Source organism: Solanum dulcamara, chromosome 2 (genome assembly GCF_947179165.1).
Source record: "Solanum dulcamara chromosome 2, daSolDulc1.2, whole genome shotgun sequence".
In the NCBI taxonomy this organism is placed as follows: Eukaryota; Viridiplantae; Streptophyta; class Magnoliopsida; order Solanales; family Solanaceae; genus Solanum; species Solanum dulcamara.
Genome location: NC_077238.1, coordinates 7,910,703 through 7,937,500, shown reverse-complemented (window position 1 = coordinate 7,937,500; position 26,798 = coordinate 7,910,703). Strand labels below are relative to the sequence as shown.

The window sequence follows — 26,798 nt, the reverse complement described above, 5'->3', positions numbered from 1 at the left end:
AGTATTGTTATTATGAATTTTAACAAAAGATAATGACTAATTAATGAAAGCAAAAAGGAAGCAAAAGCCGGCACCAGCGGACATTCTTACACCTGTAAACCTAATTAATATTTTTTCCCCTTAGTTAATTACAGGAAAAAGAAAAGGAAAAAGTAATTAATATAAGTAATTATCCATAAAGGTTACAAAGGTGGGACCCTCTCAAAAACGAGATAAAACAAACTATTAAGGTTGGACGGTTTGATAGTAATATATTCTAGTCCGGTATAGGCCAATTCTAATACGGATATTGGATATCGAATGAAAAATTTTAAAAAAATATTTTAGTTGGTTCCATCGGTTAATTTTTAGTTGTTTATGGTATTAAAAATAAATTAATTTAAAAAAGATTTTATCATATTGATCCTAATTTACGTTTTTATTAATTATAATTATTTTTTAATATTTTTTCTCAAAGCATTGAATTTATTAAATTCAAAAGGTAATATAATAAATTGTTTGACAAATAAAAATGGGAGGAGGGAGTATTATCACTAAAATTATTCACTTTTTTTTTTGTTTGAAAATCAATGTTTGATCATAAAAAAATCTAATAGGTATATTTAAAGTTACATTTGAAATTTAAAAATACCTCAAAATTTATTTTCACTTTTGAATTGTTGCATTTATTTAATTTTGTAAAAAAAATCCAATTTTTTTATCTTTATAAAAATAACCCTATTTATATCAACCACCAACCAAAAATACCCATAGATATTATTCTTTTAGAATCGATTTGATAGTATATTTCAGATAAATTAATCAAGATGAACAATTTTACTAATTTTAGAAGTTGGAGAATATAGTCATATTTCAATTTTTACAAAAAATATGTTTAAATAATTAAATATTTTCTACAAAAGTATAAAAAAATATTTAAAAAATTATTTAAAATTTTAAATAAAATAAAAATATTTATTTATTAGGGAGAAACGCCTACTTATATTTTATTTTACTACAATTGATGGGGAAGAGAATGAAAAAGAAACCTCAGAATGAGAATTTAACACGTTATCTACTCTTATTAAAAGTGAACAAATTTGTCAATCACTTTAAAGGTCTAGTTTTTATATCAATGTTCGAATTAATGAATTTTGTGATTGTTATTAATCTATATAACTTCAAATATAAAATTATAATGAATGTTTCCTCAATTGTTGAACCGATAATTTATCAAAATAATCCTTTTGCACTTCCAATTAATCGTAAGATCTATTTACACTTTATTTTCTTCAAATTCCACTTATAAAATTATACTGCATATATTATTATTGAAATCATCAATAAATTATGACTTAACATAAAAATATAATTTAAAAAACGAAAAACAAAGTAAACGGGTCCTATTTATCACTATAATCTTTTTAATTAGGTAAGAGTATTTTTATTTAAATTTTGTATCTTCTTTATAGATAAGGTGAAAAAGGGTAAAGAAGATTAGGGTGTTTTTTTTTCTTTTTTAATAAAAATAAATAAATTAATAGAGAGATTAATTAGTATGTAGAGCAACCCACGTGCGGAGACACGTGGCACTGGGACCGAGGGCGATGTCTTTTTGCTAAATTAAAAGCGGATTTTAAAATCCAGGGGCATTGGCACGTGTGAACACTGACGAAATGGGAACTTTGTCGTTCTATCACATGCGGCGCACGAGCGAATCCCCAAAATTTTTTATTTAAACAAAAAAAATAGTAAAACACTTTATTTAGACACGTACGGAACAAATTACTATACTCCTAATTAGTAACGCCTCTAACAAATTAAAATAAGGTAATATTAAGAAGGAAATTATAAATTAATAGTAATATGAAACATATACTAATTTATTAGTAATATATAGGCTTCTTCGCCTAGCAACACATCATTTATATCGCTCTTCCATAACCACATTTTCACGATTTAAGCATGTTTAGCTTAGCTTATTTGAAACAATATATAAGCTGAAAGTAATTTATTAGTCAAAAAAAATAAGTTAGGGCCTAACTTATTTTTTTGGCTTATAAGCTAAAACTAACTTATAAGCATTTTTAGATAAGCTATGTCAAGTCAAGCCAAATAGACTCAATTATTTTGGGGAATTATTTTAAGCACAAAATGACTTAATTTAATCTGCCAAATACTTACAAAAACTGATAAGTTAGTTTTTAATAACTTATAAGTCAATCTAAACGGGCTCTTAGGCTATTTTTTTTCCGCTTGTGATAAGCAAGAATTTGTTTTTGAACTCTAGAATTTTTTTTGAATTAGCTGTATGTAAAGAACATGCTAAGTAAAGTTATAATTAGAAGCATTTAGTGAACATAAAATATTCAAGCGTTATTCCGCTCAAACGGAAAAAAAGTTATTGTTAATTTTATTTAGTGATAAATTAATATTGCATTATCGAATATTATTTAACGCAAATTACTTAATGACATATTAACCATGCTTCTATAGCTATTATATGTCATTGCTATTGTTCTCTTCTTTATTATATTTAGCATCGCGATTTTATTACTATATCTCATTTTTTATATTCGAGTCAAAATTCTATCAAAAATAATTTTTTTCAGATTTTTCTTGTGGAATTACAGTCACTATATTGTTGTTATCGTTGTTATCTTGACTAGAGATGATGTAAGATACTTTAAAATTTTTGAATAATAAAGACATCAAATTGTACACGATTACTAAGGAAATATACGGTGACACGGCACTGTTTAGCTAAGCTAAGCTATCTTTAAGCCACTAATTGTCCATTTTCTCAACCTCCTTCCTTCTAACTCCTTTAAATTGTCTTTACCTTTAATCGGTTTGTTTTTATTAGCTCTAAGTCAACTAAAAGTACAATTTTTTCATCATAATACACCTAGTTTTTTCTTACGTTACATAAAAATAGAAAATCACCGCTTCATTGGGACTCACAATTTGAAGTTTTGGGTATATATGGATAAATTTAGGGAAAATTTTGTTTTGAGACAGTTGTTTAGTAAATGGTCCATTTTCAATAAATTAGATTTTTCGATGAAATAATATTAGATTACGATTTAAAATTTGGTTGATGGAAAGCGGTGAAGCGGTGGTTTTGATATTTTATTAGTGTCAAAGGTTTTAATAGTTACATAATTTTTAGAAATAGGTATAAAATCTAAATCACCCTATCAAAAAATTATAAATTTCCTATTACAATTTCTCATTTAAAAAATATTCATGGACTATCTTTATAGACATTTTGATTGAATTCGTGAAAAAAAAAAATATAATAGTGTCAGAAGAAAAAATAGGAAGATTTTCAGTATTTCAATGAGAATTTGTGTTTTTTCAATGAGCTGGTTCAGTGAAAAATAAAAGGAGAAATTTTCTAATAGAGAGAGTTCCTCCTTTTAATGAATCTTATACGACGAAAATCAAAATTAGTCGGGCTAGTAAATATCAATAATCGATAGGTTAATAATAAAAACGGAAATAGAGGAAAAATAAATGTTCATTGTCCATCTTCCAATAATTTTCTACAATTTTTTAATTATTTTTTTAAAATAAAGAATAATTTTAAGCTACGACTTCAATTCTTCTTTTTCGATTTAGTCATTTAATTGTTATTTACGGTTGTTCAAAAGAAGTATGCATTATGATGTTTTTTTTTAACAAGTCAAAAAGGGATACAAGGATTCGAAATTGCAACAACCAATCACCATCATTTTGTTTTACTATTTGGATCTAAAAATGATATTATTTCTTTGCTCTTTCTGTATATACTCATTAAATAGTTTGGTATTCTACTTTGATTTTAGCGTATAAATGTATTTGTGCATGTGTTGTCTTGCTAATTTTAATACGCCAATTAATACTACTTCCGTCTCATATTAGGTGTCAAGATATTAAAAATATTTGTCCCAATTTATTTATCAATATACATAATAAAGATGAAATAAATTATTTTTATCTTATTTTACCCTTGTGTCAAATGTTCTTGAAATACAATTTGCTTAGTCTTGTTTTTAAATAAAGAACAATTTATTGGAGAGAGATAAAAATAAAATAATTTTAAAAAATTAAAGAACGTGTAAAAGGGAAATATAACTACTAATATGAGATGAAGAAAGTAGAGTTTTGAAATGTTTATCAAAATATAGGTGCATATATTCAAAAATCAAAATGATACAATGAATAAAAATTAGAAGGAAATATGATAATCTCGAATTAAAGTGTCAAGTTGACTTACAAATTACCAAAAGTTATATTAATCAAAAAGACATATCACCTTATAATCTAGAAATATTCAAAATTTCATGAAAATAAAATAAAATAAAAGAAGACTAACAATTGGCCGTTAGATGTGATTATCTAACACATGGAAAAGGACCACATACAATTTAGGGAATAGAAAAGATAGTTTAAAACTACCCTACCATCACTTTCTATCTTTTGGTGTTTGGTCATTGGTAGAAGATCATCTTGAAGTTGGATAATCATCACTTTCACAATTAAGGGATTGTGACTCAAATCCAAAGTTTTTATCTCTCTATCAATAAATATATGTCAAACGATGCATGATCCAATTACTAAATTATTATTATCGAATTCAGTAATATAAAATGTAGCAATAATTATATTCGATTTTTTCAAACTTAGATTTAAATTTTATATTTATCTTTAATCAGGATTGTCTTCTAACAATTTTGAAATTCGTTAATATTGTACTTTAAAGTGCCGGTATCGTCCATGTTGTTCAAAGTTTTTCAACAATATTGTGGCAATAAGAAAAGGTTAAAGACTAAGTTGGACTTTAAAAAGTTTTATCTTTTAATTATGGCTTAATTTTAGGGGGTGGGGAACCGCCTAATAGTACAAAAAATATGATCACATCAAAGGGGTCAATTATAATAATGTTGGATGACCTAAAATTCTATTGGAATTGGGCAATTTTTTTTGTAATTGACCCTTGTTTGATCAATACAATTGACCAAACAAAATCTTGAGGTTTTTTTTAAAATAAAAATATAATAAATAAATTAGTGGGCATTCTAAGATTTTCTTATTTTTTTAAAATATATATAAAAAAAAAGCAAAAGAAAGAGAGAAAAAATAATCAAAAGTTTGATTAGTCTTCAAATTGAAAATGAAAATAGACAACAAAGTTTGAAGCCGTCTCTAATCTTAATTTTTCAACACAAATATTAAATTACTTGATCGGAACAAAAAAAGTATGTATTAAATTATTAATAAACAGTTGAAATGAAATGATTATTATTGGAGAATCTATGCACAGTTTTAAAGCATGTGAAATTCTTTTAATCACATTAATTAATCCTTATTAGGATTTAGTTGTCTAGTTTGATTTGTTTCCTTGCGTTTACTAGTGGTCAAAAAAATACGTTTGAATAACAATAGGTCAAAATGATATATTACTAGCTTCTTTTTTTTTTCTCTCTATGAAACATTATAATAGGAAATTAATGGTGAAAATTGAGGATTTTAAATTTAAGTCCTAAAAACATTAAATTGTGAATTTGATGTAGTAAATGGACGCCGATTGAATATTTAAACATAAATTATACTCATAGATTATGAGTAATTCGTAATTAATTCTTCTGTTTTGTTGAGGTTTGACCATGTTGAGTCAAGATTAATGTAACGTTTCTAATAAATGATATACTAATAAGGATGGATCAAGCACGAATGACAAATTTTCAGGTTGACAAGATTTTTAAAAATGAATAAAATTTTCTATTATCATCAAATTGAATATATATATATATATATGATTTTGACCATATTTTTATTTTATAATTGAGTTGGAGAAAAATTATATATTGTTCCTACTTTTCTAGGATTAAAGTAATATGTATTAACTTTGTTGTCAATAAAACTAACAAAATTCAGTATTTTACTCCTTAATTAGATAATCCATCCTAAAACTCTTATATATATAATTATTATTTATTTTCACTCAATAACAATAATGACTTATAATATACTAGACACTACCTATTGCTCAAATAATAATAAAGGCAACTTTATAAATTATCGGATACTCTATGTTACTTTAAATTGTTCAAGACAAATCAACAGATAAAATTTATTATAGAAAAAAACTATTTGCATTAAATACTTTACTGTGTATTTCACTTCTCACTAACAATATCGACTTATGAAATATCAAATAATATTTATTATTCAACTAAAATTTTATAGTCAACTTTATAAATTTTTGGATACTTTGTATTACTTTATTAACATGTAACTGATCAAGAAAAACTAACAGCAAATTTATCACAGAAAATATTATATTTGCATTAAATACCGTAGTATGTATTTTCACTTCTCAATAACTATAATGATTTGTGAAATACCAGATACTATATATTACTTAAATAAATTCTTAAAGGAAATTTTATAATTTGTCCAATACTCAATAATACTTTAATGCATAACAGCAAACAAAACTTATTACTATTTGATTAAGTATGTTACTATGTATAATCACTTGTAAAAAAATTTATGAAGTTAATATTTTAAAAGGTTCTTATTGCATTAAATTTATCTTTTATTGATAAAAAAATAATAAAGATGACAAATTTGTGTCTTTCTCTACAACTGAACGAAAAATAAATTTTTTTTTTATTAAATGCGTAACTTAAGTGAGATATAATATTTCAAAATTAAAACTAGATAATGTCATAATAATTTTTTTCAAGTAGCACAAATAAGTATTTAAATTGTTACTGTATTTAAATTCTAATAGAAGTGTTTTTCTTTAAATGAGTCTTACACCGCAATTTGAATTAATCGGTGAGCAAATTTTAGATATAAAAAATTGAACTAAAAATTAATAAATTATATTCCATATATTTCCCAAACTTGCACACTTCATCACATGAAATCAAAATTCAATATAAAATAATTTGATTCATTCAATCAGATGCTATCAACCAGGGAGATTTTCATTTTACAGTAAAAAACGAACATAGATCTATTTCTTCAACACCCCCATCCCCTCCTCCCTCTCACACCTCCATAGTTTTTGACTATTAATAAAACTCATAAAACCAAATATAAATAAAGATCAATTTTTTTGATCGACGAGATGAGGGGGTTCTCTCTTACTGTTAAGCCAACCTACGAGATTTTTATTTTTGTAGAAAAGAATAGAATGAATAGAAAATATAAAGAAAATGCATAAAGATCCGTTTATTTACGCCTTAGTTTTTTTTCTCAATCACAAACACGTATCTTCGCTACTTATTTTAATCATCAATCAATGATCACCCCTTCAACCGCTTTTCACACTCCCCTAAATTTTCATAATAAATAAAATTCAGGAAATCAAATAAAAATATGGGTTAAAAACATCAAACAACAATAAACTTAAAAAATATTCAACTAAATATGAATTTCTAATGAAGTCGCGATATGTTTTAAGATCGATTCAGCTGAAAGATAAATGGACTTAAAATATGAATTTCCTCTTGATTAACCTATATTTTATGTGCTTACTTAAAGAAAGAATGACTATCTTTTTCTATTTTATGCTTACTATGATTTATTTAATGCGTTATTTGCTTCTTTTTATTTATTTATAGAAAAATCTTGTATTCATTATTTTTTCTAGGTTATAATATAAAACTACACATCAAACTCAAATTTGATGATCATCTTGATGAATCGTCACTATATATCTAAATTTATTTATTTATTTAATTTCGCTCATGTCCTTACTTGGTAATAATTTAAATTCCTTTTCTTTCTCACTATCTTACTACGAACATAATTAATTTTATTATTCAATATATGAGCGTGAACGTTCGAACTAGCATGTAATTAAATATATTTTATTTATATGTAACTTTTTCACTTAATCAAAAAATTATTAGGTCATGTCAATATTTATTAATTTAAATTTTATTTAAGTTATTTAATTTTAATATGCCACATAAAAAGTATATGTATATATGTCTTTATCTTACAATTAATATAATTGGTTTTATCTACTAATTATCTATGAGCGTAAACACTCGAACTAACATGTGGTTAAACAGATCTTGTTTATATGTAGTAAAAAATACACTTCACCAAAAAATAATTATTTATTTCTTGCTTCATTTTTTTCAGTTCTATTACTTTAACGTAAAATTAGTCAAGAAAGATTAACAACAAACAAAGTTTATTTCATAAGATATTTTATTTGATTAAATACGTTACTAGTATTTGATTTTCACTTCTCAAAATATAATGACCTGTGAAATTAATAACTTAAAAGACTTTTATTGCATTAAATTTATCTTTTATTGATGATAAAAATAATGACAAATTTATATTTTTCTCTATAATTGAATTAAATTTAGATATTTTTATTAAATGTGTAACATGTGTGGGATATAATGTTACAAAATTAAAACAAGATTATACTTTTTTTTTCTTTGGTAAATATCATAAATAAGTGTATAAATTGTTACTTGGGATGATTGTAAAAGGGTAATCTAATTTCTTGTGTCAACAAAATTAGCCATATGAGAAAAAATATGAATTTTATTAACCATAAATGAAAATTAAGAAGTAATAAGACTAACACGATAATGTGAAGGAAATTACATAATATAAGATAATAAACATAAAATAAAAAATGTAGAAAGATTTTTAGATTTTATCATCTTTTCTCGTAAGCGCCATGTACTTTTGTTTATAATTCTTCTTTAAAAAAATTGTCCTTAAAAAAAACACCCTATGAATGAAATTTCTCTTCCTTAACCCAAATTTAAAGTTTAAGCTTCAAGCAAGAAAATATTTTTAATAAGAGTACTTTTCTCATGATGACAAATTGAATTAACCCGTCAAAAAATTTCAGATACCAAATATTAAACTTAAAAAAGAAAAAAAAAATGTGTTTCATATGTTTCACTGAATTTGTACACTTCACCGCATGAAATCAAAATCAAATAAAAAAGAATTTACATTACATAAACGAAATGTAAATCTGTTTATTCACACCTCACTTTCCTTTCTGGAATGCAAACACATATTTCTGCCGCCTTTTTCTGATCACCTCTTTAACCCTAATGTATTTCAAGATCGATTCAACTGAAAGATAGAATGGATTTAAATATAATTATTTTATTGTATTTCACGTATTTACATAAAAAAAAAAGAAGTGCTTCTTTATATGATATCAACTAGGTAAATGGTAAATATCTTAATTTATTTATTTAAACTTCTCTATACATTATTTAGTAACTTAGATTCCTTGTAAGTTATTTTACATATATCATATAAATAATATATGTATTTTATCTGTATCTTACCATCAACGTAATTAATTTTATCTATTAAATTATTTATAAGTGTATAAGCATATAGTTAAACATATTTTGTTTATATATAAACAAAAAATAATAATTAGTTCATGTCATTATTTAATAATTCAGATTCTGTTAAGTTATTTATAAATGTTTTATCTTACGATCAACATAATTACCTTTATCTACTAAGTTATCTATGAGTTTGAATTAGCATGTATCAAATCATATTTTGTTTATATAACTTATTTATTCAGTTAAAAAAATAAATTAATTCATGCCATTATTTAATAGTTTAATTTTTTTCAAGTAATTTTATACATAGCACATAAAAAATAAATATTTATCTCTCTATCTTACAACGTAATTAGTTGTATCTAATGAATTATCTTTGAGCGTACACGCTTGAACTAGCATGTAGTTAAACATATTTTGTTTATATATAACTTATTTACTAGTAAAAAATAAAATTAGTTCATGTCATTATTTAGTATTTTAGATTCCTTTTAAGTTATTTTTCATATATCACGTAAAAAATATACATTTATATTTCTATTTTATGATCAATGTTATTAGTTCTATCTATTGAGTTATCTATGATCATATACGTTTAAATTAATATGCAGCTGAATTTTGATTATATATAATTTATTAACTCAGTAAAAAAATAAATCAGTGCATGTTATTATTTAGTAATTTAGATTCTTTTTAAGTTTTTTTTTTTTTACATATATCACATAAAAAATATATATTTATTTCTCTATCTTACGATCAACATAATTAATTCTATCTACTGAATTATCTATGAGCGTATACACTTGAACTGGCATCTAGTTCAACATATTTTCTTACAACTTATCTAATTCAGTCAAAAAAATAATTACTTCATGTCATTATTTAGTAATGTAAATTCCTTTTAAGTTAAATTTATACATATCACATAAATAGTATATAATTCATCTTTTTATTTTATGATCAACGTAATTAATTTTATTTACTGAATTATCGAGAAGCGTAGACACTCAAACTATCATCTAGTTAAACATATATTTTTTTTATATTATATAATATATAATCAAAATCCACTTAAATCAATTCATTTCTTGCTTCCCTTTTTTTTTTTTTGAATTTATAATTTTCATTTTTTTAAAAAGAAGTAGAAGTGAAGAAGAAAACCTCTAACTAAGCTGCAAAGTGGGACCCACAAGCTTCCTCATCCACGCTTATCCTCCCTTTCTTCCCACCTTTCTCTTTGTCTTTCTCTCTCTTTTTTGTATTTTTTTGTAGTTTAATTACAAAATTACATATATACATACAATAATTATACACATATATCCAGCTGTCTATTGTATAAATATGTAAATATTATTTTATTTACTATTTATAATTGAAGAAAATCTATTTAAGTAGATGAAATAAAATAGAGTTTTGGAGAGAGAGAAATGAGAAGACGAAGAGAGATAAAGTGTAGTAGTCCTTCAAAAATTATGCCCCAAAACCTTACATTGATTTTCAGAGAGAATCCAAAGGCCCTCCTTAGTTGAAAACCACCCTCCCCCCTAGCTTCTTCTTCTTCTCTTCTTCCAATTTATTTTTTTTTATTAGAAAAAACAAAACAAGTAACTGCCCTTATACTAGTACAAACAGAAAAACAGAAAGAACAAAAGAAAGAAAAAGACTATATAGATAGATAGTGAAAACCAAGAAAACCAAAGTGGTAGAGTTTTTTGTTATATATACAGAAGAAAAGATTGTTCTTTTTCAGTTCAGTTCAATTCCAATCAGGCTCCCTCTTCCTCTTTTTCATTTTATCCAATCTGTAAGTAAGTCTTTCTATGCCCTTTTTTTTTCCTTTTAAAAAATTGTTTGAAGTGTTTTTTTTTTCTGTTTGGTAACAATGCAAGATTGAAGTTTTGGTGTTTGATTGATTGATGTTTGATGAATTTGAACAAAAGGGTGTTGTTTGATCTGAATTTTGGAGATCTGGGGGTTATAAAGTTTGAATCTTTAATGATTCTTGCATGTTTTTGTGATTGAAAGATTTGATTTTTAGGGTGTTTTCTTTGAGTTATTGGTTTTGGGGGTTTTTGTCATTTGATTGTTTTTACAGGATCTGCTGGATTGAATGTTGAATCTTTCTGTAAGGAATCACTTGATCTGGATTATAGGTTTTCTTTTTTTTTTTACTTGAATCAATGAGGGGTCATAGATGTTTGTGGTTTTTTTGTTTACTGAAAAATCCCTGCATTTGTGTTATCAGAATTGTTTTTTTAATCCATATAAAGGCATTGAGCGTTACTGGGATTTGCTCTAATTAATGATCAAAACTGATGTTGAGTGAAATACAGCTAGAGAAAATTTATGTTTCTGTGGTTTGGTGATTGAGAATTTCTTTTTCTGTGTGTTCTTTATTTAACCTGGATTTATGAGTTTTGATGATTCTTTTTCTATTTGGGGAGTTTTTTTTTCTTTGTTCCATACTAATTTTGTTCCATGAATATCAGTTTTGTAGGAAGAGCACAGGGTTTTAGGATCCAGATCAGAGCAAGTCCGCGGAAGTGGTGTTTATTCTAGGGTTCAATCTGGAAGACATGTTGGAAGATCGGTCCTGTTTGGTTCAAAGGGATTGTCGGACAGAAAGTAACTGGATGGCTTGCATGAGTTATTGCATTGATAGGATTGAAGTCCAGAATGGCAAAAGGCCATTGGAAAATGACGAGGAGAGTGAAAATGTGCAATGCAAGTTGCAAAAGCAGTCTGATGGTTCTGTCCTACAGGGAGTGGTTTCATCCGGGGGCAGCTCTTCCGCGTCCCCTGATGAGCAAGCTGATAATCAGGGTCATGCTGGGGAGGATTCTACTTCAGCATCCCCTGATGAGCAAGCTGGCAATCAGGGTCATGCTGGGGATAATTCTGATTCAGCATCCCTTGATGAGCAAGCTGACAATCAGCGTCATGCTGGGGATAATTCTGTTTTGAGCGAGCTTTTTCATGTTATTGGCCGTGACAACTCTATAAGTTCTCTCATTCGGTGCTCTAGGTCAGATTATGGCGCTGTAGCATCTTTGAATAGTGCATTTCGCTCATTAGTTAGGAGTGGTGAACTTTATAGATTGCGACGAGAAAATGGTGTCGTTGAGCATTGGGTGTATTTCTCATGCCAGCTGCTCGAATGGGAAGCGTTTGACCCTACTAGGCGCCGTTGGATGCATCTGCCAACCATGAATCCAAACGAGTGCTTCGTGTTCTCCGACAAGGAATCTTTGGCGGTTGGTACGGAGCTTCTTGTTTTTGGAAAGGAGGTGTTGGCACATGTCATTTATCGATACAGCTTACTGACAAATACGTGGTCATCGGGGATGCAGATGAATGCGCCAAGATGTCTATTTGGTTCTGCCAGCCGTGGGGAGATCGCCATTCTGGCTGGCGGTTGTGATTCACGAGGTAAAATCCTTAGCTCTGCTGAACTGTACAACTCTGAGGAAGGCACGTGGAGGACTTTGCCAAGCATGAACCAGCCACGTAAGATGTGTTCGGGCGTATTCATGGATGGAAAGTTTTATGTGGTAGGAGGCATTGGAGGAGCTGAATCAAAGCTGTTGACATGTGGGGAGGAGTATGATCTGGTAACAGGAACATGGACTGAAATCCCAAACATGTCACCTGTGCGACCTAATGCAGCTAGGAATGATATGCCTGCTACATCCGAAGCACCTCCGCTGGTGGCTGTTGTAAATAACGAATTGTATGCTGCCGATTATGCTGCCATGGAGGTTAGGAAGTATGACAAGCGAAACAGAGCATGGGTTACCATTGGACGATTGCCTGAACGAGCAGCTTCCATGAATGGGTGGGGTTTGGCCTTTCGGGCATGTGGTGATAGTTTGATTGTAGTTGGAGGGCCTAGGGTTATGGGCGAAGGATATATTGAGGTGAATTCGTGGGTACCGAGTGAAGGGCCTCCAGAATGGAACTTGCTTGGCCGGAAGAGATCTGGTAGTTTTGTGTATAACTGCGCTGTCATGGGATGCTGAAGATATGGTGTTTGGCAGCACCATGTGTTGTACTGTAGCGGGTGTTGGGTGCCGATCAATACATAATTGGTTTCTGGGGCAACAGGATTCTTGCTAATGGGTAATTTATCCCAACTTTTTTCTCTTATCAAAATCTTTTCCTTTTTAACCTCTTTTCAGAGTGGGGAAGCACAAACTGGGCTCAAGATTCAACAACATAGTTTTCTATGGAAAGTCTTGAGTACAATTTTCTTTTCCTTTTCCAACTTCCATCCGATGTTCCTTTCAATTGAATTGTCTTCTCCCATCTTCAGTAACATGATATTCCAAAGGTGGCCATCAAATAGCTTAAGGTTAGGTGAAATAACGAGCAATATAGTTATAGTTTTTGATTAGTGTTTGCTAAAGCTTCCTAGGAAAGTCATAGAACTTGGTCCTTTTGGGTTTTGCGATCTTTATTTTCTTGACTTTGTCGAGGAGAGAAATAAGGTTCTGCAAGGTTGTCATTGCCATCTTGGCTTGTGTATCGGTACATTTATTTCTTGCAATTGATGATCCATAAATTTAGTGTACTTTCAAGACAATTGGTAGCTTTGGAAATGAAGTACTTTGTTCCAACTTTCGTTGTCTTACATGTTATTTTAGGAATTCTTTCCTTTATTATGACATATCTCATGATCAATTATTCTGCTTACTCATCTAGGTTTATTTGTGAAAACCCAAAAAAATGGTGTACGTATCAATTGTATGGATGATGTTTGGAAATTATGCTATTTACATTCTTGGTGAGCAAGAGTATTAGAAGCTTATGGATCGTAAACCAGCTTTTATGAGTTGTAAAGTTGCTGAGATCGTAACTTTAGTTGATGCATGGTATTCATGAGGTTTATCCTCTAGTTGTCCAGATTCATTCTTATGAGATCCACTTTCATTGTTTCCTAGTTATGAATCCCTTGTCTCGTTCGGTTTTCCCTTTTTGTCGTTACCTGAATTTGCGCAAGAATCCTCCCTTAGGTTATGCATATGCATTTATTATGCGCACCCGTAAATCATATAACCAATTCTTACACAATTTGCTTCTTTTGCTAGTAATAGCCACTGTTGTGCTTATACAGTGGAGATATGATTCATACCCTTTCACTCCTCCCCCCCAAAACACCTGTTATCTGTTAGGTTTCACTTGCATAACTTGAGATGATAGTGCTTTATCATTGGGCCAATAATGCTAATCCCTCCTTTTGGGTTCAAGCCGCGGAAACAACCTCTTGCAGAAATGCAAGGTAAGGCTGCGTAATAATAGACCCTTGTGGTCCGGTCCTTCTCGGGACCCCTGCATAGCGAGAGCTTAGTGCTCTGAGTTGCCCTTTCCTCCCTCTTTTTGTGCTAATCCTGGGCAGGGAGGAAGATACCAAAATGCAAAGTGTTCTCTTGCTTTCCCAACCTGTTCTTTCTAAAGACTGCCCTCTATGGGCTGGATCTTGGTTCAGCCTGCTACGAGGATCCCATATCCAGCAACCCAGCCTATCCGAAGGCTAAGCCATGTCTGAACTTCTTTCTTGGTGGATTTGATGCATCTGTTAGTGAAATTATCACAGGACGTTCCATGAGTCTCGATTATGTTTATATCAAAGTCTATCTGGGGTGGGTGGTGTGTACATAGAACTCACCCCTACCTTGTTAAGATAGATAGGTTGTTTCTGATGTAGTCTCGACTCAAGTAATAGTATCTGAATCCTGCAACATTCATAAAAGGACGTTTTTTTGATCATTCTTCTGTCACTTAACGCCTTTTCTGATACGTATCCTTTTTTGCATCTCCCCTTTCTTCTTTTCCTTTTCAAACTCTCCTTATTTGTATATATTTCAACTTTTCCTATTCTGTGTCAAATTAAGGTTAGTACTCATTGTAGCTGTGTTTCTTTGAGACTTGTTTTAGGTCCTCTTTATGATGAATATGTATAATCTGGGAAACTCTAGGTTGGCTTTCAATATTTAGCTTAGTGATCCAGAATATGTTGTAAAAGTATTAATGCACATGGGAAAATTGGAAAGTAGAAAGAAAGATACATATACTGTATTAGTAACAAACTTTGATGCTTCAGAAACTTTTTGGTCATTCAGTGAATGTGTCACATTAGTAGAAAGAAAGATACATATACTGTATTAGTATCAAACTTTGATGCTTCAGAAACTTTTTGATCATTCAGTGAATGTGTCACATTAGTAGAAAGAAAGATACATATACTGTATTAGTAACAAACTTTGATGCTTCAGAAACTTTTTGGTCATTCAGTGAATGTGTCACATTCAGAAATGTTTGGTTAATGATGAAGCAGTACTTACCATTTCACTATAATCTTTGGTTATTATCCGTTAACTATGTCAAAAGAGGGATATTATGCCTCCGTTAACTTCGTGATGGATGTTTGGGATTGACATTAGGGTAAAAAACCTGGACCTATCAAGAACCTTTTCTTATGAGAAACTCTCTAAGGTAAATTTGCAAGCATTATTATTTATACGTATCTTTCATTTCCCATTTGGTGTTTGATATTCGCATTGAAGTCTTGATTAATTCAATTTCCGCTATATATAAGGTCCAATAAAGCGTTATTCCATGGGTACTAAAAATCTTCGTGCAGTCAACTTTGTTTAATGGCATATCGAGATGTTATCATTTGTCTTCTGGTCACAAAATAAAGTGCTACTTAAATACATGGTAGAATATGAAATATATCCTTTCAATTCAGCAAAAAATAATAGAAGATAAATCGCTATGTTTGTATTTTGCAATTGGCTGAAAATGTTTTTATAGAAAAAAAATTGGCAAAATAAGTTGAGTTTTACTATTTTTTTAGTATTTGATATGTAAGAAAAAAAAATATTATCTTAAAAGCATTTATATGTAATCTAGGATCGAAAATGTAAAGAAAACGTAAACTCATTAATTCACGTTTCACTTTCCTTTTTCAAGTACAAACACGAAGCCTCACTTTTCATTCTCAGCACAAACACATTTTTTGCCGCATTTTATTTTCTTCGTCGATCACCGATCACCTCTACAACCCCTCTCGCACCCCATGGTTTTTCATTATAAATAAAAATATGGATCAAAAACATCAAACAAAAACTAACTCAAAAAGATAATCAACTAAATAAGAATTTATCACAATTTTTTTTAGTTGTATTAAATACGTTACTATGTATTTCACATCACATTAACAATAACGACTTATGAAATACAAGATAATACATATTATTCAAAAGGAAACTTTATAAATTGCCGGATACGTTGTATTACTAATTGGTCAAGACAAAATAACAATAAACAAAATATACAATTGAAAGTATTATATTTGCATTAAATATATGGTACTATGTGTTTTCACTACTCAATAATGATAACGACTTATGAAATATCAGATACTATATATTACTCAACAAAATTAACCATGTGAGATTCTCATTGAAAAATTATGAAATTTATTAGCCATATATGAAAATTAAAAGAAAGAAGACTAACATGATAATGTGAAGAAAATACACGATACAAGAAAAAAAATTAATCTAATAGGAATGTTTTTCTCATATATGAGCCTTACACTGCAATTTTTGAATTAATTGGCCAATAAATTAGATATTAAATTTTAAACTCAAAATAATAATAATACATATTTCATATCTTTCACCAAATTTGTACACTTCACTGCAAGAAATCAAAATCCAACAATTCTTTTTTTATTCAATTGGACGCTATCAACCTATGAGATTTTCATTTTGTAGTAAATGTCAGAATGGATCAAAAACGTAAAAAAAAAAATGTAGATCTTTTTATTCATGTTTCATTTTTCTTTCTCAAGCACAAACACTGACTAATTTTTCGCTATTTTTTTCAATCGTCGATCACCAATCACCTCTTTAATCACCCCCCCCCTCCATATTATTTTATTATCAATAAAATTCAGAAAATCAAAAAGAAATATGAATTAATTGTTTGGTTGTACGCTACCAACCTGCGAGATTTTCATTTTGTAGTAAAGAATAGAATGGACCAAAAATATAAAAAAAATATAGAATCGTTTATTCACGCCTTACTTTCTTTCCTGAGCACAAACACATATCTCGATTTAGCTATAATATAAAAAAATTAAAATATGATGGATTCCACTTGATTAACCTGTATTTTATGTGTTTACGTAAAGAAATAACGATTTTTTTGTTTGAATTTTATGCTTAATTAGTGAGATTAATTTAATTCTTTGTTCGCTTTCTTTGTTTATACAAAAAGCTTGAATCTCTATTCTTTCTGGGTTATAAAAATAATTACGTATCAAACTCAACTTTGTGTTGGGTTGAGTTTTAAAGGTGTGAATGGGAAATGAAAAGTTACGTTGTGATCTTTTGTGCCTTTTCCAAAAGGTTGTGACCGTTCCGAAATGTTATGACTTTTCGAAAGGTTGTGACATTTCCAAAGGGTTGTGACCGTTCCGAAAAGTTGTGACTTTTCCAAAAAGTTGTGAATTTTTTGAATAGTTGCGACTTTTCTGAAAGGCTGTGATTTTTGCAAAGGGTCGTGACTTTTCCGATAAGCCACTATAATCACTTATTCACACTACTCTTTGTTGTCTATAAATAGAGGATTTTCTCTCATTTTTAAAACATCGAATTTCTCCCTCTTCTGCATATATATTTTCTTACAAACAAAGTTGAGTCTTTATGTGATTTTGTTGCTGGCTTTTGAGTTCGCTGAAATTATTGAAGTTGGAGGTACCGCTACTTCTTTAATAGTTTATTCGTTTTATCTTGGGAGAAAATAATCCATAACCTCGGGTACAAAGAGGGGATTAAATTCCTTAAGGACACACAGTAAATTCTGTGAACTCGGATATTATTTTTTATTTTCATCTTTATTGTTTATGATTTGCTAACTTTGATACAAGAATAACAGTTTGGTGATATCTTTTAGGCGAATCATTGTTATATCTATCTATTTAAATTTGTTCATGTCATTATTTAGTATTAGTTTAGATTTCTTTTAAGTTATTTTACGTATGTCAGTATGTGTATATTTTCTCTATATCTTACGATGAACGCAACTAATTTTATCTACTGAATAATTTATAAGCGTAAACGCTCGAACTAGCATGTAGTTAAAACATATTTTGTTTATACATAACCAAAAATACACGAACGGAAAAAATAATTAATTTTATTTCTTGCTATTTCGTTGTTTTTGAATTCTATTTACTTTAACGTGTAACTAGTCAAAAAAAATTAACAACAAACAAAACTTATTGCATAAGATAATTTTTTCAAAGTCTTATTTAGTTTTTCAAACTGTGTCAAATCAAAATTAGACAAACAAATATAAATCGAACAAGTACTAAATAACACTAAGGGTGTGTTTTGTACGAAGAAAAACACTATTCAAAAAATATTTTCCATTTTTATCATATTTAATTTGCTTAAATATTTTAAAAATTATTTTCCAAATGAAATTATTTTCCTTCAATTTAAGAAAAATGATTTCCCTACATAAAGTAAGAATTTTTTTTTCAGCCTCACCCCCAGAGGCGTATTCAAGATTTCGAGAGGATGGATGCACTATTACGAAATGTGGATCTAAAATAGAAATTTGATCGGTTTGACATTTAGGTTGTTATTACTAAAAATCAGTTAAATTTTAAAATTATAGGTCCAAAACTAATTCTTATCTATTTCATATAGTAATTATATACATAGTAGTCTTTCATGTCGACGGTATTGAGATCAGTTGAACTCATTCATTGTATGTTATATCATGTGGTACTACTAGTTTTAATATACACATTTGGTTTAATTATATACAAATTTTACAGTGCTAAAAATATTAGTAATTTCCAATGTGGCAAACCTGAAAATTTTGAAAGATTAAAGAAAAATAAAAAAATATTAGTTAAACCGCAAAAAAGTGCTACCAATAACCACTTATAGAGGTGTTACCTAATTTTAGAAGCTAAAGAAAAATAAAAAAAAATATATATATATAAGATTCAAAATTTTAACCTCATTTGGAGAGGTGCATCGAATCTTACATTAAATGATACTTCGAGTGTGGGTTCACCTATCTATATTTAAATATTTTTCAAAATATAAAAATAATAAAAAATATATATATATAAGATTCAAAATTTTAACCTCATTTGGAGAGGTGCATCGAATCTTACATTAAATGATACTTCGAGTGTGGGTTCACATATCTATATTTAAATATTTTTCAAAATATATAACACTACTATATATGATCTCGAGAGGGGAGCATGGGTTCACTTGAACCTGGTGACCCCCCTCTGTATACACCCTTGTCACCACCCCACCCCAACGTGGGACTCGACTCCCAACCTCCACACAAGACACATCTCTCGACCCCGACTTGGCTTCTAGGACCCAACTCCCGATCCGATCCTAAGAGCATTTATATGTAATCTAGCAAATAACTACGTGGATGGAATGGGGTACAAATTGAGGGTTTGGAGGTAGGGAGGAGACAATGAACTTGAAATGTCATTTATAAAATTTGTTTTCCCTATTTTCATTAGAAAAGTCATTTTAACGAGTTCGTTTTCTTAACGAAAATATTTTGACCAACCAAATATGAGTAAAATAAAAAAAATATTTCCTTCGTACCAAACACACTCTATATCTAGAAGCTTTTAAGACAATATTTTTTTTTCACTTTATCATCTATTTTGTTATGCACTAATTTGTCATGTTCTTCCTTAATCTTTGGTTTAGAAATTGTTCAATAGTATCTTTATTGTTCGTTAGTGAATGAATGAAATTTCCTATTAATTAAAACGGACTATTCTTAATCCAAATGTTGCAATACTAATGTTTGAATGCAATTCATTGAGCCTAGAGTTTATCGAAAACAAACTCTTTACCTATGTGATAAGGGTAAGATCCGAGTAGTCTCTATCCTCCCCAGATGTCACTTTATGGGACTATACTGAATATGTTGTTGTTGTCGTTAAAGAGAATGAGAACTTTTATTCATGTTTAGATATGATTTGCCCGTATACTTACGTCCTCCCATGTTATTTTCAGTTCCTTAGAAATAACACAACCAGGATTCTTCAAGGAAAATAGATATATAGTATATTATCATGGAAAGCTTTCCTAGCCCAAAACAATGCTTTTACATAATTCAATTTTTCAAAAGATACATCTTCTTTGATCTTCCAAAACTTAGGAAATTTCCATTGACTAAACGTCTAAACATAGTTGTCTGGACTCATCTTATCAGAATGAACCACCTTGTCGTTCAATGCATGTAGCAACAGATCACAAACTTTGCGGGAAGATGGCCTTTCAGCAGGTGCAGTTTTGGTGCATTCCAGTGCTATTTCCAACACCTGAATTGCAGCACTTTCTTCATTAGGTAACAACGGTTTCAACACGGGATCAATGAGTTCTTCCCTAACAGTTCCAGACATTTCAATACACGACTCAACCCACCGTACCATGTCCATATCTTCTCCGAAACTCCCATCAGTTGGCATCCTTCCACTCACTAGCTCCATGAGTACAATACCCATGCTATAAACATCACTCTTCTCTGTTGCCTTTGAAGAATAAGCATACTCTGCGAATAAATAGTCAACTTGGTAAAAACAATTTTCGCAGATACAAGAAATGCTACTCGAGAATTCAAGAAAAGATATATACCTGGAGCAATATAACCATACGAACCAGCAAACCACAAATTCGATTCAGTGTTGTAGGAATCATAGTTATCGTGAATGGCTTTGGCGAGCCCAAAATCCCCCAAATGCGCCTCCATGTTAGAGTCTAGCAGAATATTGCTGGATTTGATATCCCTGTGAATGATCTTGGGGACACAATCATGATGAAGGTACTCAACTCCTTGTGCTAATCCCACTGCTATCCTCAACCTTGCCTCCCAGGCGAGGCACGTCTTCCTCTTGTTATCGTTAGCCGGCTTCTTGTGAAGCCAATCCCACACACTTCCATTCTCCATGTACTCATAAATCAATACGTTTGAACCTTCTCCGCTGTTATTACAGTACCCCAGTAGCCTCACCAAGTGCCTGTGCCTTATCCTCCAAAGTGTCTTGATTTCTCTTGCAAAGCTTTTGTCCAACAAGAGATCATCCTTGCTTGGTATTCTCTTGATTGCCACTATCTCTCCGTTAAACAACTCCGCTTTATAGACAGTTCCAGAACCACCAGATCCGATTATGAAGTCGTTGCTTAGATTATTCGTTGCTTCCATGATGTCATCCCACCTGATATCACGCTTAGCAGCCACATTTGTGAAAAGTGGTCTCTTTTGTCCCTGTGAAGAGCTGGATGAGTAAGCACTATTTAGTTCGCTTCCTCTTCTGAAGGCTTCTCGCCTTTGCTTGAAAAAGAGGGCAGCTCCAAGCAACATAAGTATGATCGCCACTGTAGTCGATATAACTGAAATGATTACAACTGTTGAGTTGCTTAGTCCTGAATCCTGATTGTTGGACTTGACTTCACAATTTTGCAGAGGACTTCCACAAAGATGTGGATTCCCGATGAATGCATCAGCTGGCCAATGTGCATACTGTTTGTCCAATTTGCCTTGAAGGTTGTTGTAGGAGAGGCTAAGCTTTCCCAAGCTGCTCATTTCACCAACTTGAGGAGGAACTTCTCCAGTGAGATGGTTATGAGATAGATCAAGTGTTTCAAGCTTAGTGAGTGTCCCGACGGAAGGAGGTATTTGACCAGTGATGTTGTTGAAACTCAAATCCAGTATGCTTTGAAGATTATGGAGTTGTCCAAGCTCACTTGGTATTTCACCTGTGAAGGTGTTTCCCGAGAGCCGGAGTATGTAGAGCTTGCTTAAGTTGCCTATGGTAGATGGAATGGGACCAGAGAGTTGGTTTCTATCAAAATTTAGGACATTTAGGGACTCTAGTTTACCAATTTCAAGAGGTAGAGTTCCATTCAGTGAGTTGTCTTCCAGAGACAGAACCAGAAGCTTTGAGCAGTTAAACAATTCTCGAGGAAGAGGTCCCGAGAACTTATTTGAGGAAAGCTTAAGCTCACCCAAGAGTGGCAAATTTCCGAGCCAAGATGGAATTGATCCATAAAGCCGGTTGTTATTAAGATCGAAATGTGTGAGCTTTCTGCACAGCGAAAGCTGTGGAGGTATTGGACCAGTCAATTCATTTCCAGAGAGATCAAGCAGGGATAGTTCACGGATTAATCCCAATGTCCAAGGGATTTTTCCGGTGAAACGGTTGTTTCCTAGCCTTAACCTTTCAAGAAATGATGAATATCCTAAATGGGGTGGAATCTCATGATCAAATGCATTATTTGTAACATCAAACGAAAGAAAAGACGTCGAACTACACAGGGAAGCTATACTACCATTCAGTTTGTTATGAGAAAGATTTATTCTTGTCATGTTTGAGACATTAATCAGTTCATCAGGAAGATTACCTTCAAGTGAGTTGTTATAAAGCATAAGCTGCTCCAGTGCTCGAAGATAACCAAATGTAGCAGGAACGCTACCAGATAGACGATTATCCGCCAAATCAAGGATCTTCAGCTGATGACAGTTCCCCAAGCTGGCAGGAATCTCACCAGAGAGATCATTCTGTCTAAGATCAATGAAATTCAGCTGCTTCAGACTTCCAATTGTAATGGGAATGCGTCCTGCGAATGCATTTCCATAAAAATCGATCATCTGCAAGCTAGAGCAATTACCTATCTCCATTGGGATTTCTCCAGACAACTGATTCTCATATAAAAAGAGAATCTCAAGATTTTCGAGCATTCCAATCTCTTTTGGTATATTTCCATGTAGATTATTATGAGACAATGCCAATGTTTGCAGATTGGTAAGGTTTGCTATCAACGGAGAAATTGAACCAACCAAAGTGTTGTTGTTAAGTAAGATATCCGTCAACTCAACCAACTCAACCAACTCTACTGGTATCGAACCATTAAGCGTGTTATTACTCAAATCAAGCTGCTTTAGTGAAATGCAATCTCTCAATTCCACAGGTATCTCACCAGAAAGTTGGTTTTCCGATAGCATCATGTGTTCCAAACTGCTGTTTCTACTACATATTGTTTTCGGTATGCTACCCGATAGATTATTGCTTGTGAGCACCAAGAATTGCAGCTGCTCCATGTTCCCAATTTCTCCAGGAATTTCACCAGTAAGCCTATTGCCAGACAAGTCTAAATTCCGAACATTGTTCAACTTCACCAACGACTTTGGTATCGAACCTTCCAGCTGATTACCAAGCAAATTGATATATTCCAGTTGATTCATTTCACCAAGCTGAGTAGGAATCTGTCCTGAAAGACTATTATTCGAAAAATTAATCACTTGGAGGTTACTAAGCTTAGCTAATTCCTCTGGTATTGATCCATTTAGATTATTGAATGCAACACTAAATGCAACAAGACTAGAACAATTTCCAATCTCAGCAGGAATACGATCTTCAAGTTGATTTTCCTGTAGATTCAAATTCTCAATCAACCTGAGTTTTCCTAATTCAGTAGGAATCATACCACTCAAGCTACATGAAGCCAAACCAAGAGTAACTAAATTTTCAAGATTACCAAAAGTAGTTGGAATTGGTCCTGTTAGGCCAACATTATCACCAATTCTAAGAACTTGGAGATTTTTCAGTAAGCCAAGTTCATTAGGAATGGGGCCAGTGAGTTGGTTAGAATAAAGAAGAAGAGATTGTAAAGAAGAAAGATTAGAGAGAGTAGGTGGAATAGGACCTGATAATAGATTAGAAGAAAGATCAAGTTGGAGTAGGTTATGCAAAAAGCCAATAGAAGGTGAAATTGAACCACTAATTGAAGAATCAGAAAGATTTAAGCTTACAACTTTTAGTGTATTTTCTTCACATGAAACACCCTTCCATTGACAGAAATTTGGATTGTCATTAGACCAATTTGACAAAACATTTTCAGGGTCATCAAGAAATGACTTCTTTATCTCCAAAAGAATCTCAATCTCTGTTTCATTCTTGCAAAACACATAACCAAGAAGTAGTGCTAAAGCAAACAAAAACAAGAAAACTTGTTTAAACATGTTCGTGATTTGTAATTACAGTATGAGAAGTTGAAGGGGTAATAAAAGGATAAATAGATGGATAGAAATTTGACTTTTTGGGTTCTGTTTAGTGCATGCAATAGCAGTAGGAGATAGACTATTTGGTTCTTGGAGTTTACGTGAGGATTTAATGAAGGGAAATCTTGAAAAGGGTGTAGGATGGGGGTATAATTAAGAGGAGATAAGAAGAGGAGGAGAAGCTACAACTACTACTCTTTTTTATGTGAGTTGACCATATAACTATTCCATTAATGGTCACCGAAATGCTGCTCCATTCACAAACAGATAGAGAGAAGAGCATAGAGTATTATAATTATTGCTTGTTTAATGTGGAGAGATATAATTAATGGTTAAAAGACAAATATTATTGAATGATAAGACAAAGGTCAAGCACGGGTCCAAAATGCCACCCCACAATAGGAATTCCGCCATAATAATATGGAGTGGTGTTCGGGAATATTTTTCAGAAAATATCTTTTATAAAAAAAAAATAAATTAAAAATGAGTAAAATGACTTTTGCAATGAAAATAGAGAAAATAAGCTGTATAAGTGACATTTCAAGTTTATTATCTCCTTCTCAACCATCCAATCCCAATCACCTCCATCCCGGGTGTTTTGCTAAATAATATTTTCTTATTTATTTACCAAATTACTCCCTCCGTTCCCTTTTACTTGTCAATTTTTGACTTGACACACCTATTAAGAAATCAATTATTGATATGGTGAGTTTACCATTTTACCCTTATTAATCACTAAAGTCATAATCCAAATTTTAAAATATTTTGATACCAAAGATATTAATTTTCTTAATAAATTAAGGGTATAATATGTAAAAAAAGATTGTACTTTCTTGATTTGTCAAATTTGACAAGTAAAAAGGAAAATCAAATTAGAAAATTTTTGACAATTAAAAAAAAACAAAGGGAGTAGAAAAAATAATTAGAAACCCACCAATTTTTAGGGAACCATTTTCTTTAATACCAAACACGCTCTTATTTGTTTCATTTTACTTATTCATATTGACTTGAAAGAATCCTTAAAAAAGTTTTCACTCCTATCTTGATTCTTATACTAAAAGTGTTCTTTTTATTTGTGTATTTAGCAAATTGAAAAAGTTTATTACATTTTTTAATACTATTCTTACATTATATAACTTCATAAAGTAGTAATCTCTTGTTTAGGAATAAGTTATCTCATAATAAATTATTTTATTATGTATATGAGATAACTTTTTCCATCACTAACATATAAATGATGGGATAAATAATTCAAGAATTACCTAATACCTCCAAATAAACACCAGATAAAATAATCATATATTTTATTTCGGAATTATTATATTTTATACTTCACACCAAATGATTCCCAACTGTCAAATTTAAATTTTCAAAGCATAATTAAAAGATTAATTTAGTAAAATAAATTTCTTACAAATACTTTTCGAAGGGATATGTAAAATCAATATAGATCAAGTAATATAAAGCGGAAAAAATAGTAATAATGAATTTTACTAAATTAACTTTAAAATGAGGGCGATGTCACTTTCTATGCCACTTGACACTCTAGGGAAGGGGGGATTTTAAATAAAAATTATAGTCAAGGAAGACGATGTTTGTAAAACACCCCATTGTTTAATATGAAATTACCAAAGCAGGTATAATCTAAATGTATTTTTCTTATAATTTTTAGGAAAGATAACTTATATTAAAGGTGGATTTAGAATTTAAATTTTATGGAATTAAAATATTCTTAGCTTTGAACCCATTATAATTTTTAAAGTTATGATTTCATATGACTATTTATTGCAATTTTAGTAAATTTTTATTCAAAAATTTATGTTCACCATCAAAAGTAATAAATTCAAATAAAATCATTACTCCACCCCTAATTTATATATATCAATACTGCAAAAAGTTTATACGTTATCAATATATTTAAATGGGTTATAAACTATGAAAATTACTCTAAAGTATTATTGTAAGTAATCTTTCGGGAGGGGGGAAGGGGTTCATAATTTTTACTAAAAAATAAAAAAATATAGCATGCTTGGGATTCAATATTGAAAATCTGAAGATAAATTTTGAAATCCCTAAACTCCCCCTTGATGGGTGGAGGTGTGTGATAGAGATATGAGATTACATAAAAGAAGGTACAATAGTTGGTAATTGAAAAGTGTTGTGTTTTCTTGAAATGGTGCATTAGATGAAAAGGACTAAAACCTTTAAAGAAAGTGATTGGTTGCATTTCCAAATTATCCATTACTAGTTAAATGTTTATTTTAAAGATTTACAAAGTCAAACATGTCCCTACATTCCCCACGTATACATGCAAAACAAATTTCCTAATTCCTCTTTTCTCAC

General features: G+C 30.4%; 2 protein-coding genes across 3 annotated transcripts; one reads left to right on the top strand and one right to left on the bottom strand.

Annotated features, from left to right (window-relative positions):
• Positions 1-10,714: 10,714 nt before the first annotated feature.
• LOC129880198 (F-box/kelch-repeat protein SKIP11-like) lies at positions 10,715-13,987 on the top strand. Of its 2 annotated transcripts, none has more exons than XM_055954134.1 (2): positions 10,715-11,130; positions 11,816-13,987. In XM_055954134.1, the coding sequence occupies exon 2, from the start codon at positions 11,903-11,905 to the stop codon at positions 13,343-13,345; it is 1,443 nt and encodes a 480-aa protein (XP_055810109.1). In that variant the 5' UTR covers positions 10,715-11,130; positions 11,816-11,902; the 3' UTR covers positions 13,346-13,987. The 2 variants fall into 2 exon arrangements, with proteins under 2 accessions (XP_055810109.1, XP_055810108.1); XM_055954133.1 differs by having other exon boundaries at positions 10,715-11,134.
• Positions 13,988-20,435: 6,448 nt separating this feature from the next.
• Positions 20,436-24,749, bottom strand: LOC129880197 (LRR receptor-like serine/threonine-protein kinase GSO1). The gene is made up of 2 exons (XM_055954132.1): positions 21,032-24,749; positions 20,436-20,948 (listed from the first exon to the last, which is right to left on the bottom strand). Exons 1-2 carry the CDS (start codon positions 24,414-24,416, stop codon positions 20,578-20,580), a joined length of 3,756 nt encoding a protein of 1,251 aa, XP_055810107.1. The 5' UTR covers positions 24,417-24,749; the 3' UTR covers positions 20,436-20,577.
• Positions 24,750-26,798: the final 2,049 nt, after the last annotated feature.